This window comes from Pundamilia nyererei, unplaced genomic scaffold (assembly GCF_000239375.1).
Source record: "Pundamilia nyererei isolate P.nyererei 1_Seehausen unplaced genomic scaffold, PunNye1.0 scaffold00051, whole genome shotgun sequence".
Classification (NCBI taxonomy): domain Eukaryota; kingdom Metazoa; phylum Chordata; class Actinopteri; order Cichliformes; family Cichlidae; genus Pundamilia; species Pundamilia nyererei.
The window spans coordinates 1,337,232-1,354,458 of NW_005187452.1; the positions used below are offsets into that span (position 1 = coordinate 1,337,232).

At 38.7% G+C, this 17,227-nt stretch overlaps 1 protein-coding gene across 1 annotated transcript in view; it reads right to left on the reverse strand.

Moving 5' to 3' along the window:
* The window catches only part of ush2a (Usher syndrome 2A (autosomal recessive, mild)), a 216,151-nt gene that overhangs the window by 109,277 nt on the left and 89,647 nt on the right, over positions 1–17,227 (reverse strand). The window contains exons 30-42 of the mRNA XM_013910893.1: positions 16,475–16,605; positions 13,283–13,409; positions 12,333–12,434; positions 11,857–12,045; positions 11,294–11,424; positions 10,909–11,188; positions 10,200–10,424; positions 9,501–9,581; positions 7,709–7,897; positions 6,020–6,157; positions 5,061–5,136; positions 4,686–4,771; positions 3,727–3,886 (exon numbers count right to left, since the gene is read on the reverse strand). Coding sequence (XP_013766347.1) covers positions 3,727–3,886; positions 4,686–4,771; positions 5,061–5,136; positions 6,020–6,157; positions 7,709–7,897; positions 9,501–9,581; positions 10,200–10,424; positions 10,909–11,188; positions 11,294–11,424; positions 11,857–12,045; positions 12,333–12,434; positions 13,283–13,409; positions 16,475–16,605 — 1,915 coding nt within the window. The remainder of the gene's footprint in view (positions 1–3,726; positions 3,887–4,685; positions 4,772–5,060; positions 5,137–6,019; positions 6,158–7,708; positions 7,898–9,500; positions 9,582–10,199; positions 10,425–10,908; positions 11,189–11,293; positions 11,425–11,856; positions 12,046–12,332; positions 12,435–13,282; positions 13,410–16,474; positions 16,606–17,227) is intronic.

The window sequence follows — 17,227 nt, forward strand, 5'->3', positions numbered from 1 at the left end:
TTTTGAAAGTAGTGTGAAAAAGCCAGGTGCCCTCTCTGCATGTTAAATTTAAAAGCAAACATTTGAGATGATGGTTTGAGTTTACTGTTAACCTGCCTTCTGCACTTTTTTTCTCTTGCATATTTCCTTTTGCTCTCTAAATTGTACAAGCAACACAACAACATAAACTACAGAGACTTTTACAGTGGGATCGGACCTTTTTTGGGTCCTCAGAAGGACGTCTTTACATGTTTTTATGTATCGGCTTCTTCCCATATCAGTACTCGTGTGTGTGACCACACTCATCTTTGAACATGCTCATTTTGAGCTTATCTGCATAAACTTTTTGGAACTTGTTGGCAATATTTTTTTTTGCCAAAAGTCTTTCTGGTACTTCATGCTACAGTAGGTGTTTCAAATGCATCAAAACACGCACAGACACTTATGCACACACACACGCACACACGACAGAAAATGATTCCAGTCACAATCTATGCATCAATGAATTCACTTCAGATTGTTTCAGAATGTTTTATCAGGTTCTTTTCATTTGTGACCATGTGCATATCTGACAGTATAGGTATTCATATGATCCTATGTCTGCTTGGTTGTGTATGAATGTGTATGAGTCAGGCAGTGCTTGGTGAGGGCAGGATATAAATCTGCTGATACTGTTTTGTTTGCCTCCAGCAGCCTTCTTCAACCTTTCTCACAGTCTCTCACCCTTCTCTTCACCTATCCCATTTTCTTTAAGAGATTTTTTCTCTGTATTTTTTTTAAACAACAAAAAAATTATTTTCATTCTCTTTACTATTTCTTTACATTTTTTCCTAGCTATCTTACTTTTCTCACAGACACAATAGAGTAATATTGACTAGGTCTGATCTCTCAACCTTTGCCTATTACCAATGTGCTAACAAGGCAATATACAGCCTTCCCACACCTAGTGAATATGTTGATCAAAAGCATTTTAAAGGCTCAGGAAATGAAACAATACACTCCCCCACTCTATATAGGAATACTGTGGCGGTCACTGCATTCTGTCAGGTAATTTAATTTTCCTTTTCAACAGTCAACCTGTATAAGCTACCTGGACCTGTAGTTTAAACAGGTTCACAGAACGAATATTTTGTAAGAAATCTTTTTGCAGTGCATTTTTATTTTAAAAAACAAAAACAATGCTAAACAATCAAATACAAGTATATGATGCCAACTGCACCTCAGTTTACTGACTAACATGTTTCTCCAGGTTTCTCTGATTTTGGCTTGATCTTCTTACCCAAGTGCTTCTAGGATTACTGTGGCAGTGGTGTATATTAGCTCGCTGGTTTCAGTGATACCAATTGTGGGGATGGTGCGTAGAGCAGTGTTTACATCTGCAAGCATCTCGTCTGATGATACTCTGTCAATGAGTTGGGGTAGTCATAGATCATTTGGTAATGTGTCTAACTTGAGTCTGGAAACAATCATCATCAGCTTAGTAGATGCATTTGTCATTGTAAGGGGCTCGTTTAGTTCCACTGTTCTCTTCTGCCAAGGTTTGGCTCATTTCCACACTTTGACTGCATTGAGCATTAGAAGCTGTAAACCTGAAACTGGAAGAGAGGACCCACCAGACTCCAGGTACAACATTAGAGGTTTCTGATGTGGAAAAAGAGTGCAATCCTAGGAACAGCTAAGATACTGCACAAAACATTCAAACTCTCAGGCCGCTTGTAGAAGATCCAAGCTTGAGGAACACATACATACCACACTCTGGGGGTGACAGCGAGATTAATAAACATTTATATATATATGTGAATGTTTATTTATGAGGGATAGCTCAGTAGGTGAAGTGGTGGCCCCATGATCGGAAGGTCGAGGATTCAAATCCACTGAACGGCTACCCTGAGGTACCTCTGAGCAAGGTACTGTCCCAACACACTGCTCCCCGGGCGCCCAGTGGCTGCCCACTGCTTCACTGAGTGAATGGGTTAAATGCAGAGAGCAATTTCCCCACGGGGATCACGTATAAAATATTATTATTATTATATAAACATATAGTATATCAAACAGAAATTAAAAAAACATTCTGTCTTCAAAACTAGGGCAATTAGTCTCCATACTATCCAAACACTCACAACCAGTTGTTAGAAGGAGTGTTTATGCAACTCATTGGGAAACATGCTCCTGACCCAGCTTTTTTAAAGGTGTTGCTGGCATCCAAATTAAAATTAGCAGGAAAAGAAATGCAAAATCTGTTTAAAATTTTTACTTTGTAATATTTAGCCAGTGTATCAGTAACTTGAGCTCATTCAGCTCATGATCCATAGCAATTCACAGGTTATTGTAATGTGCAAAGTACAGAAAGAAAGACCGAAATAAGTTTTTTTTCTTGCCACTGGTTCGCTGCATTGCACAAAATAATGAGAATTACAGTAAATCCATTGGCAAACACTAATATCCTGGACAAATTAATCTCTTTCGCAACCAAACCAAAGTGTTCAGGACTATTATGACTAGAAGTTCAGAAGCAATTAAGGCCACAAAAAGCTTGAAAATATGTGAACCCTTTAGCATGTCATAGCATTGACCATATTAGTGACGTTAACACAATGTTGAAAGGAGGGCTCCAACCAACAACTAGGACCACTGCCTCCATGATCATTACCTGCAAGACCATAATCATCAGCAATAAACAGGATACAAGTGGCATGCAACATATATGATAAAGAGATATTTCAAGCTATCGAATAATTTTGAATTTCATAAAATTAGTTGGTTGCCCTTTTGTGCTTACAAAACTTAAAAACATAGAAAATCTTATTTTAACTGCTGCTAAATGGTTTGAATTGAATATTGTTCAGTACATCAGGAGCCAGAATTTGGTGAAACTTTAAGTAGTGGAAGGTATTCTTTGAAAATAGAAAATTACCTGTAAAACAACAAATATGATCTTGACCTTGAGCACAGTTTGGAGAAAGACCCATTAAATTATCATTTTAAGTAAGTTTCACCTAATTTGGACCAATATTTTAGGAGGAATAGTGATTCATGTGAACATGAAAAACTGCTTGTACAATGACAATTATGACCATGACCTTCAGCACAATTTTGGTTAAAGTCCATTTAAGTAATCTTTGTGTAAGTTTGATGAAACCTATACTCCAGGAAGAGTAGCAATGCTGTGGACAGACAAAAGTATGGGCGACACCATAGAACAAGATTTTTCAGCTGGATTAACTAAAAATAAATATAAGGCTTAAGTGATTTGCAAATTATAGCATGTTTTACTTTTTTGGGCACAGGGCAGCATAATCATGACTGAGGTCAGGGCCCTGCATGCATATGAGTAGTAATGTATTTTTTCAGCAGCGGATAACGCTAATGGCTCACACACTTTCACACACATATACAGAAAAACTGGGGACATTATAAAAAAAAGTACAGAGATCTATCTTCCCTTGTCACCTCCCTCTAATGGTGAAAGGTCAAGCGTAGAAGAATATTCTGCATGGTAAACACAACTGCAGAAGGTCACTGACTCGCTCTTGCTTAGTCTCTGTCCTTGTATACTGCCCAGGCAAAACTTATAAAATACAAATAAAGGTTTTATACATTTTGAATAATTTAAAAATGTGAGTGCACTCTAGTTCTGTGCGTATATATGCTTAGATATTACCATCAAATACTAATACACGTGTGTGTGTGTGTGTGTGTGTGTGTGTGTGTGTGTGTGTGTGTGTGTGTGTGTGTGTGTGTACTTACTCTACAAAAATAGTTCGAGAGTCTAGCAGGGTAAGAGTTGGTGCTTGCAGAGGTCCAGGAGGAAGCTGTGAAGTCAGCATTGTAACTTGTGAACTGTTGGTGCAACCCACTGAAGTGCATGCACTCAATATCAGGACATGAGTGGTGTATACACCAAGACCTGCAACACAAATGCACACACCCAAAAAGTGAAAGAGAGAAGCGATAGTTCAAAACGATTAACTTGTGTTGCACCTACAACCATCAATACTCCTCTTCCCTGACTGTATCTTCACTGTTCTTTCTCTTTAAGTATCTTTCTTTGTTTCAAACCTATTCTCCATTTACCATCTTTTGTAATCTCACTCTGTGTTACACATTCAATTCTTCCAAATAATGTATAATTACTATATTCATAATCCTTCCAATCACTGTGAACATCAGACACTGTGCATTATTAACCCAGCAGGGATGATATGTGCTCTCATGCCTTCATTAACCTAGAAAGACACTCATTGCTGGGCAGTAAAGCTGTATAGGATGAGTGTCCTGTTCATGTGTTTGCATGTGTGTTTATGCACATTTCTGCATTCCATGTGTATATGTGTATTGTATTAATGTGTGAGTCTATCTGGCGCATGGCTTAGTTGTGTGACATGTGTTTCATACCTTATTTAGATCTCTTTAGTGAGAGCCTTCAAAGCAAATTGTGTGTATGCACGTGCGCTAATGTTTAGTTTTCTTTGTTTCTCCGCTGCTTCATTTTCATGTGTGTGTGTGTGTGTTTAGCCGTCTTTTTCAAAGTGCTATTCCCTTGGTGAGGACTCAGACACTCTTCCTGCTTTCAAATGCTAATCCTCCACTCCATTTTGCCTTTCTTCAGTGTTCCCCTTCTCTTTACTCAGAGGCCCCATCCCTCTACAGTCACAGTTACGCTGGAGCACACACACACAACCTCACATGCACTCTCTCCTCTTTACCAGTGATGTTGTGTTGTCTGTTTTTCCCTCTGTAGACCATTTGGTTGTTGTGATAGAGGAGGTACTCTGTAATGCCTCCATTGGGCCTATCAGTGGAACAAAAAAGTGAGATGAAGGTAATATTATTATATTGTGTACACTATACCATATATTGTTTTTGTGCCAAAATCGATGTTGGCTGCACATTTATTCAAGCTGGGGGAAAATATAAGCAATACAGAACCAAATTCTGTTCCTGTTTTACAATACTGTCCATTTACTACTAATTCAGAATGTACTTATTACTTCCTCGTCATTGGTGAAGGTTCTTGAGTTAAATATTAATATGCAGCATGGAGGTGAGAGAGGACAGGTAAAAACTGTATTTTTTGTTACCTTGCTGGAGGTTCCCAGTTAACATAGAGTGCTGTGGGGGATGAGACTGCAGCTGGAGGAGACACAGCATCGGGAACTGATGTATAGAAGAATAAAATCAAGTTTTTATGTTAACACAAATATGGTGATCGGCATAAGGAACTAGAGTAAATATGAACACGTAGTGTATCTTTTAAGTAACAGTGAAGAAAAACTATGGCAAGCCTTAGTTTTATAGAGGTTATCATTCTATATCATCAAATGTCACTGATAAATAATTCAATATTTCATATGGTGTTAGACAGTGACATCGCTTTGGATTACTTTTCAAAAGGTTTTCACCAAGAGAGGAAAACGTGAAAATTTTATGATCTCATGTTCACTGATCTCAAATAAGGTGAAGAAAAATGTGCCTGTACTCAAGGATAAGTGAGTAAAAAAAGTGTCTGTGCTGCATTTGTGTGTGTTTTAAATTAATTCTTTCTCCAGTCTCTCTAACATGTTTCAGTGTCTTAACTCTGTGCTCAGTGAAAATCAATACAGTAATCTGTTTTTTTCTTTAACTTCAGATTGATTTTTGCTGTCTCTGTACTGACCTCTGCCGTCACATTATCTCCCCAACAAGGCCTGTTAGTCCAGTACAGATTAAAGTAACATATAACATAAAAATATGTGTTTTCCTCTTTTACTTTTTCTTTCTTCATGCATGTTTTTATATGACTTAACAAGCTGGCAAATAAGCTCTCTTTGCTTTTTACCCTCTCTTTTGTCTCCTCCTTTCTTGTGCCAGCACTCCTCTCCTTTTTTCATATGCTATGTATCTCATGCAGGAAACAGGTTGAACATATCTAAGTGTGTTTAGAAGTCTCTGCGCTCTGTGTCTCTGTGCATAAAGAATCGTACATTTCTTCTACTGGTAAGGACGCTGACACTGAAGTTCTGTTCATAGGTGCATGAATCTGTGAAAGTTTGCTGCTTACCTTCCTCTGGGGTTGCGATACTCCATCTCAAATCATTATCACCATTGTTGTTACGAAGGCTCTCAGTGCAACCAACAGGAGTACAGGCACTCACGGTGACAATGTACCGAGTAGACGGAGTGAGACCCGACAGCACACCTTAAGAGGAGCATATAAATGTCAATGAATAAGGTTTACGCATTACACCGTTTAAAAAAGAATAACTTTGAAGAATACACACTCAATTTTGTTAACTCAGCTATATGTCAGAATGCATATTTGCAGTGTACATACACTATGGGTATAGAGTATTGCTCGACACAAGCCCTGAAAGATTGTAAAAATATCCTTTGTAAGTCCTTTGTGACAAATCAGGCCTATTTGTATCCTTTACTTGAGTCTTTATCAACAAGCATCAACAACACAATTTAAATGCTTTACTTGTAACTATGGGCTGCTGTTGCTAAGCAAATCTACTGTGCTTGGCAAACAGAGAGTCTATTCTAATTGTAAAGCTTCAGCCGTCTCCCTTTGGATGTTTTTTGTCCTCACCGTCTTGGCCCTCTCCACCCTTCTCTGTATTTTCTAAGTCACCCTCTCTTCTCTTCCACCCCCTCCCAAGTCTCCCCACCGTTGTGTCCAATCACGCTGCACTTGTCTCTCTTTTTCACTCTCCCTTACTGTTACCCATGTCTTTTAATTCAATTAGGGGCCAGGGCCCCACTCGGCTGCCATTACACCCTCATTTGCTTTTCTGTGTTTTTTAGCCATTGGTGTAATTCTGCAGTCAGGTGTTGAGGCCATCATAAATTAAGAAGAAGCCTTATCAGGGTGGACTTAATGTCTGGCAAAGAGAGGGGGAGTGAATGAGAAGCAGCGAGAGAGACACTGAGAAAGACTGAGACAGAGAGCTCATCTTCATATTTGCCTAGAGACATGGCGAAGTGGATGAGAGGGGGGACGAATAGCAGCAGCGGACGCAGACATCATCATCATCATAAAAGATGAAGTGGGGAAAGATCGAAAAGTGAGCAACAGCTAGAGAGAGAGAAAAAGGAGCAATGCCAGGGTATGACATCATTGGGGTAGTCCTGAGTGTCTTGTTCCAAATGGAGACAGTCTCCTAAACCTGGGGACTTGCCAAGGAGAAATTAACAGGGTTGGCCAGGACAGTGAGTACATGCACTAGTATGTTTTGTCTGAAATACAAATCTGAAAAAGGAAGAAAGTAAGCAAAGGAGACATTATGAATGCTTTTTTAGTAAAGGCTAAAATGTAAAGGACAACAGGTGGAATAAGGCAAACAGAACTAAAGCTAAATTTACCTGTATGTAAAGTGATGTCTATTGTTTGTTGTTTTAAGTTTGATTGTTAAGTCTAAGTGCTCAAAAGAATGCAGTATAACATCCAAAACAAAAGTGCAAGCAGTAAAACGTTGTGCAACATACTGCACATAGTGAGTAAAAATGCAAAGAGCAAAGGATGACATACTTTTGGGGAGGTGTAGAGCTTAAATAAATTTTAAAATGTGTCTTTGTACGGTAAATGGCCTGCATTTGTATAGCGCTTTACTCAGTCCCCAAGGACCCCAAAGCGCTTTACACTACATTCAGTCATCCATCCATTCACACACACATTCACACACTGGCAATGGCAAGCTACGTTGTATGCATTATATTTATGACTACAATGGTTTCGTGCATTTTTTACCTGTGAAGTTTCCGTTAGCCAGGAATGTGGCTCTGACAGGTGGTAGTTCTCGGTAGTCTCTGTTGTAGGCCTTTAGCTCATATCTGTCAATCAGTCCCCTTATGTCACCAGTGGGTGGCACCCAGCTCACCTTGGCACTGTAGGCGTTTAAACTCTGAACCTTTATTGGAGGTGGTACAGATGTAGGTACTTGAAAGGCCAAAAGGAAGAGAGATGCAAAATGAGACTGTGTAGGAAAAAAAATCCCATGGTATTAAAGAAAGAAAACAATCACATACAATAGTTAAACTTAACAAAATACATCTTAAGAATAATAATAAAAAAAAGAAATACAGGAATTAGTTCAGGGCAAACAAATGTCAAAATAAAATCTAAACAGGAAAATATACATGAAAAAATATGCACGAAAAGCAAAACAACAAGATGGGCGGACATGAGAATAAAGAAAAAGCATTCCCCATCTCTCTGTGTTTTAATAGGCCCAGTAAATCATACCTCGCCATTAGCATAAATAGTATTTATGAGAGTAGTAACTTTTTCAGCGCTGATTTAATACAGCCAGCCATTCATTCTGGGCTATATTTCACAGCAATCAGCCTCCCTCTTTCTCTCTAACACTCCCCTTATTTCTCTCTCTGATACCCTCAGCAGCTCTGGTGGCCCAACTCCCATCCCACTTCCATCCTCTGCATTACAATCACCTTCATTTTCTGTCACCAGTCATCTGCAAACTTTTAAAATAGTCAAACAACTGAAATTATAGATACATTATTACACACCATAAGGCTCACACATTCTTTGGTATCTGAAAATGTATCCACATATCATTCGTATCTTTAATATCACAAAATGAGGCCAGCTCTGCTGGATATTAGGCTATTTATTTATTTTATTTTGGGCTGTATGTTCTATTTTGTGTAAACCTTTAGTTATTTTGTGTTAAGTTCATGTTTTTTTCTACTTTCACCTTTATTCACCAATTTTACCATTTTCTTGCAATCTTATTCTTTTCTTTCTCTCTTTAATATCCAGTCACTGTGCATATTTCTTCATCTCCTTGCATTTTCTCACTTTTCTTTTAATTCGTTTATGACTCTTTGCTCTTCCCTTCTCCTGCTTTTCCACTTAGTCCTTGCCCTCAATCCCCAGCTCTCTCTTAATTTCTTAATGTTTTTTAGCACTTCCTCCCTCCTGATCCTCCATTCCTCTTTCTGGTCATAGCATGGTGTACCGAGACCTACCAGTGTATTGTTCACTACTAACGAGGAGCTTTATATTACACAAGGGACCACACAGGCCATTCTGGGTTAACAGCCTTTTACCGTGATGCCCTTTATAGAGGCCTTATCAATCTCTCATAGCGTCAGGCACATGTAATATCACTCACTGGCTTTGGATTACTCACATACTGTACAACATAGCAGTGGTTTTACAGCCAAAATCTCTCAAGATCAAAGACTTACTCTACTGAACAAAGTACAACAAAGTGAACATACAGTAACACACCTCACCGTGCTGAACATGAAAATCAGTGTTAGAAAATTAAGCTTCTGTTTCAGACTGTCAGGGAAAATTTTTTAACATTTTGCAAGTAGCTTTGTCTTTGGAATATAATTCCAAGACAGAACTCATTGAACAAACTAAAATACTATAGCAGATACCATGTTTAAAGGACTCTGGTTATATTCTATAACTGCACTTGTAGAGTTTGGGTGTTTGGATGCATTTTGTTGCTAACATCTGCCAGCATATCAGCATGATAATAAGGATCTCACACACAATGACATTTTACCTTTGCCTCGGCTGCGTCCTCTTTCCCAAGGTCCGGCCGCCCAGCCTCCTGCAGCCAAGGCCACAAACCTGTACAAGTACTCTTAAAATATATGTGTATGTGTGTTTTCATACACAGGAAAAGGGATTAGGGATAGGGGGAGGAAAAAACAGAGGCAAGGCAAAACTGTTTTAGTCAAAACTGTGTTTGACAAAAAGTGCACTAAAAGTATAACATGTTCTTAAAGCTAATGTGATGTAATTTCCAGCTGTAAATTGTATTTGAACTTCTTGGATGGTTAGCTTGTATTCATCTCTGTGTCAGTAATAAAATGTTGCAACACAGTAATACCCCCAGTGTAAGCTTTAATCAGAGAACATGATGATGTAAAAGCAATTACTACTAATTAGAGTGAGCTGCTAACATGGTATAGCTGGAAGCTGTGCCTCAAAGCCATAAAAATAGGTCTTCATGTATCAAACAACTATACAGTGACACAAAAAGCAACAGCCCTTTGAATGAAAACAACACTGTGGCAAAGCTTTCTCAATGTGACAAACTCAACAATGAAATATGTTATGAAATAGAACCTCAATATCTCTACTGGTAACTTAGTACTTAAAAACTCTCATAATTCTTATTTTTTAATGCATTCCCTGAAGATTGAGCACACCTACAAACGTAATGCTGACACTGTGTATGTATACTGTGCGGTGTTACCAGTGAAAGGCTGTAGATTATAATCTGTGGCTTGAGTCTTTTTTCCACTGTACACCAGGACTGAATCGTTTCCTCTGCAGTTGTACCGGCTTTCACTGGTAGGACAACCATCTAAGTAGACTCTGACAGAACGGCGTGAGGCAACAGAGAGATTAACACTTTGGCTGATGGGAGGGTTTCTGTTACCACTTCTTATAGTAAGATCCTTTAAACACCCTCCTAGACCTGTGAAAGGTAAGAAAAGGAAACATAAAGCAGAGAGAGAGAGTATAAAAAGTAGAAGCAAAAGTGAGAAGGAATCTTTATTATATCAGGGAAATTGCATTTTCCATTTTTTTACATGTCAAATGGGATTTCCCGACTCATATAATTATGCCACAGGTTTACTGATGCCGAATTTACAATGCTCTTAAATTTTAGTCAAATGTTAGCAAATAGTATGATTGCTATGCGTCAAAGTTAATTAATTTAGTGATTCTTCTGCTACACAGAAGAGCAGGCAAGTTATAACTGCAAATAAATGTACTTTAACTTGTGCAACTGAAAAGAAAGCCAAACAATGAGCTCAAAATATGTAAATACTATGCTTGATGATGAGATTCAAGGAACTGTATAGGAGACTGTAGCTAAATGAGACATTTTTCTTGGTTTGGCATCTGCCACTTTAATGAGCGACATGCAAATACTACCTCAGTGCATGTTATCTCACCATGTTTGTGACTTCGCCTGTCTAGAGCAGAATGTATGAGCTCTGGTGGCACGCCCCCCAAATATAATGGTGAATCAACTCTCAGCGTCACTGCTCCTCCCATTCCCCTTGCTTCCTCTGCCCAGTCATTGACAGCAGCTGAGATAAGCGAGCCGCGTTTTGCCAATGACAGTTGTTTCCAGTCTCCATCGCAGTAGCTAAGCCCCACCCACATGCTGAGTTCAATCACATGACCTTCAGAGGAGAGAATGAAGGACAAGAGACCAGCTTCCAGCTCCACCTTAAAAAATATAAACCAGTAAAGAAAACGTTAAAGTCTGTCATTAGATTCATTAGAGTATTTTCAGCATTAGTACGATAATTTGAAACACGTCTCTGCTTTTACCAGCATAAAGTCTTCAGTTTGTGTGTTGTATGTGAAGAGCAACAGCGCATTCAGCTGGTCTGTCCTAAAGTCCATAGAAACATCAAAGATCTGCCCTCCAGTAAATACACCTGAGTCCAATTCCAAGTAACCTGAAACCAGGAGGAGAAAAGTGTCAGTTTTACCAGCAGAACGAGTCAAATTTAAAACGTGCAAAAGGTATTTAAATTTCCCGTCATCTATTCATAAGTGACAGACGAAAGACTGTATGAGCTGGCCTTTTTAGACAGCAGTAATGGAGGAAATGTACACTAATGAACCTGATCTTTCACACAGAGGCCAATTAACTTATCATCATATTTATCAACATGAAACAAACTCATTACCACCAACATCAGCGGCAAGCATCTTATTAAGATATGTTGTGTTGACAGTGCATTAGGAGCACTAAAAAGAGTGTAAAGTTGTATCTGAACACATATTTGCACAGCACCAAGCACTTCATGCTTATTGTAACTGATACGCTGCTACATCATGTGGTTTTCAACATAGCAGTATGCTATTTTTGCACTTTACGGTCCTACCATGACCCAGAAAATGGGCTCCATCCACAGTTTGAAGAGGACATCCCTCCCAGCTTTCATACACTGCAACTTTCTTTGTGGCTTTTGCCCAGTCAAGACTTTGCCATTCCTCTGAGGGGCTGTCGGACATCTTAAAACTCACATCTCTGAGGCAACCAGAGAAGCGCTTTCGCACAAGTCTGGCATCTCCTGGTGAGACAAGCAAAAACAAAAGTCATAAGATTACATTAAAATGTTTACTTGTTACTTCCAATCAAAGACTATTCAACATTTTGAGGCACAAGGTCAAATAAGGGATTTTCATGAGGAAGAAGACACAGTATTTGTGCATGAATATGAGCTCAACTCTCCGTGAGATCCAGAAACCTCTAGTCATCTTACAGTATACCTCGCTAAATTATATATCAGATAGCCAGAAAACATGCATATAATCCAGTGGCCACATGAAAGATTTTAATATGTAGGTGAAAACCCACCTGAATCCTGTCTTAGTAGAATAAAATTTTCTGGCAGCCCTCCAATGAACACTCCCATGTTCTCACCAATCATTGTGCTACCACTTAAAGCTGTTGCACTTCCTGATGGTGGTGAAAATAAGAAGCAAAAGTGAGGAAGTGGAGAATAAAAAGAATACATAATATTATATTATTATATTGAATAATTTAAGACAGAAAAGCACAGGGGGAACAGTGAAATATATGGAAAGAAAATGTAGATGTACCTCTCATTTAAGGGAAGCATATAAGATAAGGTTTTGCACAATTCTAATGAGTAAAGTCAATATTTGGTGCAACCATGTTTATTCTTCAGGTCTTTTCTGACTTTCAGAGACTGTTCCTCTGCTATAGATATAGTTTTTCCTTCTTTTGTCCTCCACTTGTCCAATTTCCTCTGAATTTTTAAGAAGCCACTGCACACCACGCCAAGTTTCCAGCTAATAGCTTTTCGTAAATCACTTTGTTGTTACAAAAATAAATGAATGTGAATGAATGCATATATGCAACAGCCTGCTAGTAACAAAGTGCCTAAAGATAGATTTCATTTTTTTAAATAAAATTTCTCTCATCTGTAAACCCAACATTATTTCATCACTTGACTGGGTGTGCTTTCTATAACTGAAATATTCATAGATCAGTGCTAAGTGGCTTAACAGACAAGCAAAAAGCATTGCTGTGAAAATGGTTAGTCACATACGATACAGTAATATTTTTGTTATCATACACAGACTGGGTGGAATTAACCTGGATAATATCTCCTAGTCAGGGTGGGGGGATTTACAGAATATATACATAGAAAAACACAGACAATCAACATCAGCCTCACAAGATTCACATCCAGATATATGTATGTAGATAAGCATATTACACACACACCCACACACGGAGCAGATGCACACAGTGGTCAGTATGAATACAAGGAGAGTTACCTCTGTATTGATCGTTTACAACGATTGTTCCCACGGCCCCTTGCCTCGTTGCTCTAATACTATGCCATTGTCCATCATTGTAGCGGCGCCCTCCATCACCCTGTACGCTCACAGCCACCGCTGAACCCTACACACATAAACACAAGCACGCATGAAACCCATGACACAAGCACAAATGAACTGATGGTGTGAGGATATCCACTGACTTACATTTTTTTCCAAACTATCACAGATCAGTTAACACAACCTAAGATTGCTGGCTCAAAAGACACAGATCGAGCTATAGCAAAACACGCGGATGAGGTAAATCTTTAAATTCTAACTAAAAATCAAGGATCAGCGATACCAATCACACAGACACACATCATCTTCAAAAGGACACAAACATGCACATATAACCATCAAAGTGTTGTTACAAGGCTTTTTGCTACCTATTAAGTATGACATCATTGTTGTGATCAGCTTTTAGCAAGTAGCCAAAGAGTAATGTAGTAAAAGAAAAGTACGGGTAGATGCACACATCTACACAGACGCACATGTGGTGATGAAGATTTAATGATGAGATCAATAAATGTATGAATGCCAAAGTATAGCAGACTCGGACATCTTTACTATCTTTGCTAGACAGCTCCACTTAACAAGACAATAGGGGAGGAGTCTATTTACTTGATTTTTTTAAAACTCCTAACGCACACACACACACACACACACACACACACACACACACACACACACACACACACACACACACACACACACGGCACTCAACTTATCTGGAAAGTAATATTGAGATAAATTTATAAATACCATTCGATTTAAGATGGTTTTACTGAAAAGCACTAATATTTTATATTGTGAGGAAAATTATAGGATCAGACAATATGTGTGCTAAAAGCAAATAGTTTGATGAAACAAAGGTCTGATGATGAGGTGGTGTCATCCTTTGATTTGTGTGTGTCCACTGTTGGATGCCCCAATGCCCAATCTCTTTAATATACAGTATGTGATAGAAGAAGTCAACCACACACACATAATATAAAGCACCTATCCAAAGTGCTGCATCTGTGACTTTCCTGCAAATACTTGGCAGCTTATAACACAATATGAGCATGAAGTTTTGGTGTGTTTATGTGTGTTCTGAATACATGTAAGAGACAGACAGAATGAAAAGGAAATGTGTGTGGGGTGTGTGTGCATGTGTGGCCATCTCTCAACAGAGAGGAGGCGACAAAGGATGAAGTGGTTTGTCACTTCTACATCAGATGACATTTAGATCTGTGTTTAAACTTTCTTACTGTCCTCATGTCAGTCAAGTCTTCACACACTAAAACTGGCATTTAACCTTTTTTTTTTTAAGAACAGATGGAACAAATGGTCAAAGAAAGCCTCACACAATTTTGTCATCTCAAGTTCAAGTCTGATGGTCTCACTAGCTCACAACTAAGGAGTGCATATGTGGGGAGAATAAAGTTTGACCTGAAGACAAGTTGCTCTGAGTTTTTTTCTTTTTCCTTTAGTCACCATCTGATCGAAAGAGGGTTTATCTGGATGTGCTGCACCTCATAGATGACTTGTGGGGCCTCTACACTTGCACACTTTGAGAGACTTAGAGACGCTACCTGGACATTTGTTGCTGTAAAATAATATTGTTTGGATTTTTAGTTTATGAGACCCGTTTTCAGTGTAGAAAAACCTGGATAAATCACAAGCTTAAATTGAAATTTGAAAACATCTGTTGATCGACCTTTTACTCCATTATGTCAGTAAATCTTTAGTTATTTCATTTTCTCTTTTGTTGATAATATTACTAAACTGCCAGGATTCCTGCCCTGATAATAAAATGACTAGACCTATCAAATAAGTGATATCGGACAAAACAATAATAATCAGCAACAAAGACTAAAGTCATAACTTGCCATAATTTTTTATGGCCATTGCAAAGAAACACCTCTTGCCTTTAAACCAGTCTGAGTCTGAAAAACGCCGCATGTTTGGCATTATGTGACAGACACCACGGCTCCATGCATGGATGCACTTGTACATTTATAGCTAGTTGCTGACACATTAACCACTACTCACCTGCATCAATAAAGTATAAACTGCCTCTTTTACATTTTGAGTGAATGCTTTCTTAAATGTTCTTGAGCTGCGATATAAGTGCATGTGTGGCAGCTCACATATGCACGCATTTATGAGCATATCACCTGCCTGTGTCATGCTAAATTACCCCCTCCCCCCTGCATTGGTAATCCCATTAGGCTAGCTCAACAGGCTAATAGGGGGAAGTAATGGGCCCAGCTATATGTATCTAGGGGAACACTAATAAGCCATGACTCCACTCCTACTGTTAATTACTCCAAACTAGCCTAAACAAAGGAATCAACCCAGTTGGAGAAGATACACATACACTCCATCACACATCTAGCAACATAACCACAGACACACTAATCAACAGTGATAGTCAATGATCTGTTCAGTGACATACACCCATCTGCATAGACAGATATAACCCATAGTTACATTTTGATGAAGAGTTTTTGATAAAGTATTGCACAATGATACTAATGAGAAACTAAAGTGTGTATGTGCATGTTTGTTTGAGTGTGTAATTAGTTGGTGGCCTGATGGAAGTATGTGTAATCATCTCCCATCATCACTTTCATCATCGAAGTCGTTGACTCTTTAACCCTTCTACATGCGTCTGTATGGATGGATAAGGAAAGTCAGGCTGTGTGGCTGTGTGCATGTGTATGAGTGTGTGTATGTGTGCGTGCATGGGTGCAAAGCTTAATTAGCTTGCAATTGGTATTCGCGCGTGGTGACTGCAGGGAATGAGTTAATTGCAGTCCAATTCAAACGTTGACACACTTTCAAAGTTTTTCCCCTTTCCCTGCCTCCCTGACAGAAACCAATGAGGGGCTACAGATCACATTTATTAGATGAGAGAAAGTGAGAGAGAAAATGGAAGAGACTTGGAGAGAGAGCAATACAGAAGGAAAGAAAAACACAGGTGAGAAAAGTGAGTAGGTATAAGGAGTAGAATTAAATGGGGGGAAAAAAATCAGGTGTTAGACAAAAATGCACAATCAGTAAATACAGATAAATACAGCAGCAAACAAAATGTATGTTGTAGTACGGCGTAATGTAAAACGTTTCAATTATGCAGAGACGCTTTTGAAACACATTACCTACCTGTGGGTCAAACAAAAAGTAGGGGCGTCCGTTTTTTATCTGAACAGCCAAAAACTCTTCCTGATTTCCTGGAGAGAAGCTGCAGAGTAGCAGGCCATCAGGGGCCCGAGTCTTAAAACTCAGCTCAACACCTGATACAAAGGGAGACAAGGAACAAGATGGGGGAGATGGACATTTAGTAAAAGAGAGAGACAGCCTAAAAGAGGATTTTAATTCCGAGTTACACATTATCTCAGTGTTAAAGCTGACCACAGAAAGTTCAGGTTGCCTACAGCATGTATTTTATATAAAACCCTCACTGCTTGCATCAAGATAAAGAGGGTCATTAAATTAATTAAATGCACTTGATTAACTGATCATCAGTAAGTGTGGTCATCTCTATAAAAGCAGACGTTTGGGCAATTTCCTGGTTTAAAGGCTTCAGGTGTGAGATGTTTGGCCATAATGCACATCATATACCAAATATCAAGCACTGTGGGAGTGGAGCCAGCGGAACTGAGGACTCATTGACCATGAACTGTATATTAAAGTATTTTAAAGTCATCCCAAGCACACTAATGAATCTACAATAGAATCACTGAAAAGAAAATAATCTAAATGTTGCAATGGCAGAGTACAAAGTCCAGAACTTAAGTCAACTGAAATGCTGTCCATAGACGAATGCCCATAAATCTCTATGAACTGAGAAAATGCTGTCAAGAAGAATGAGCCAAAAATTCATACAGACTACAGTTACATTGTTATTGTTGCCAA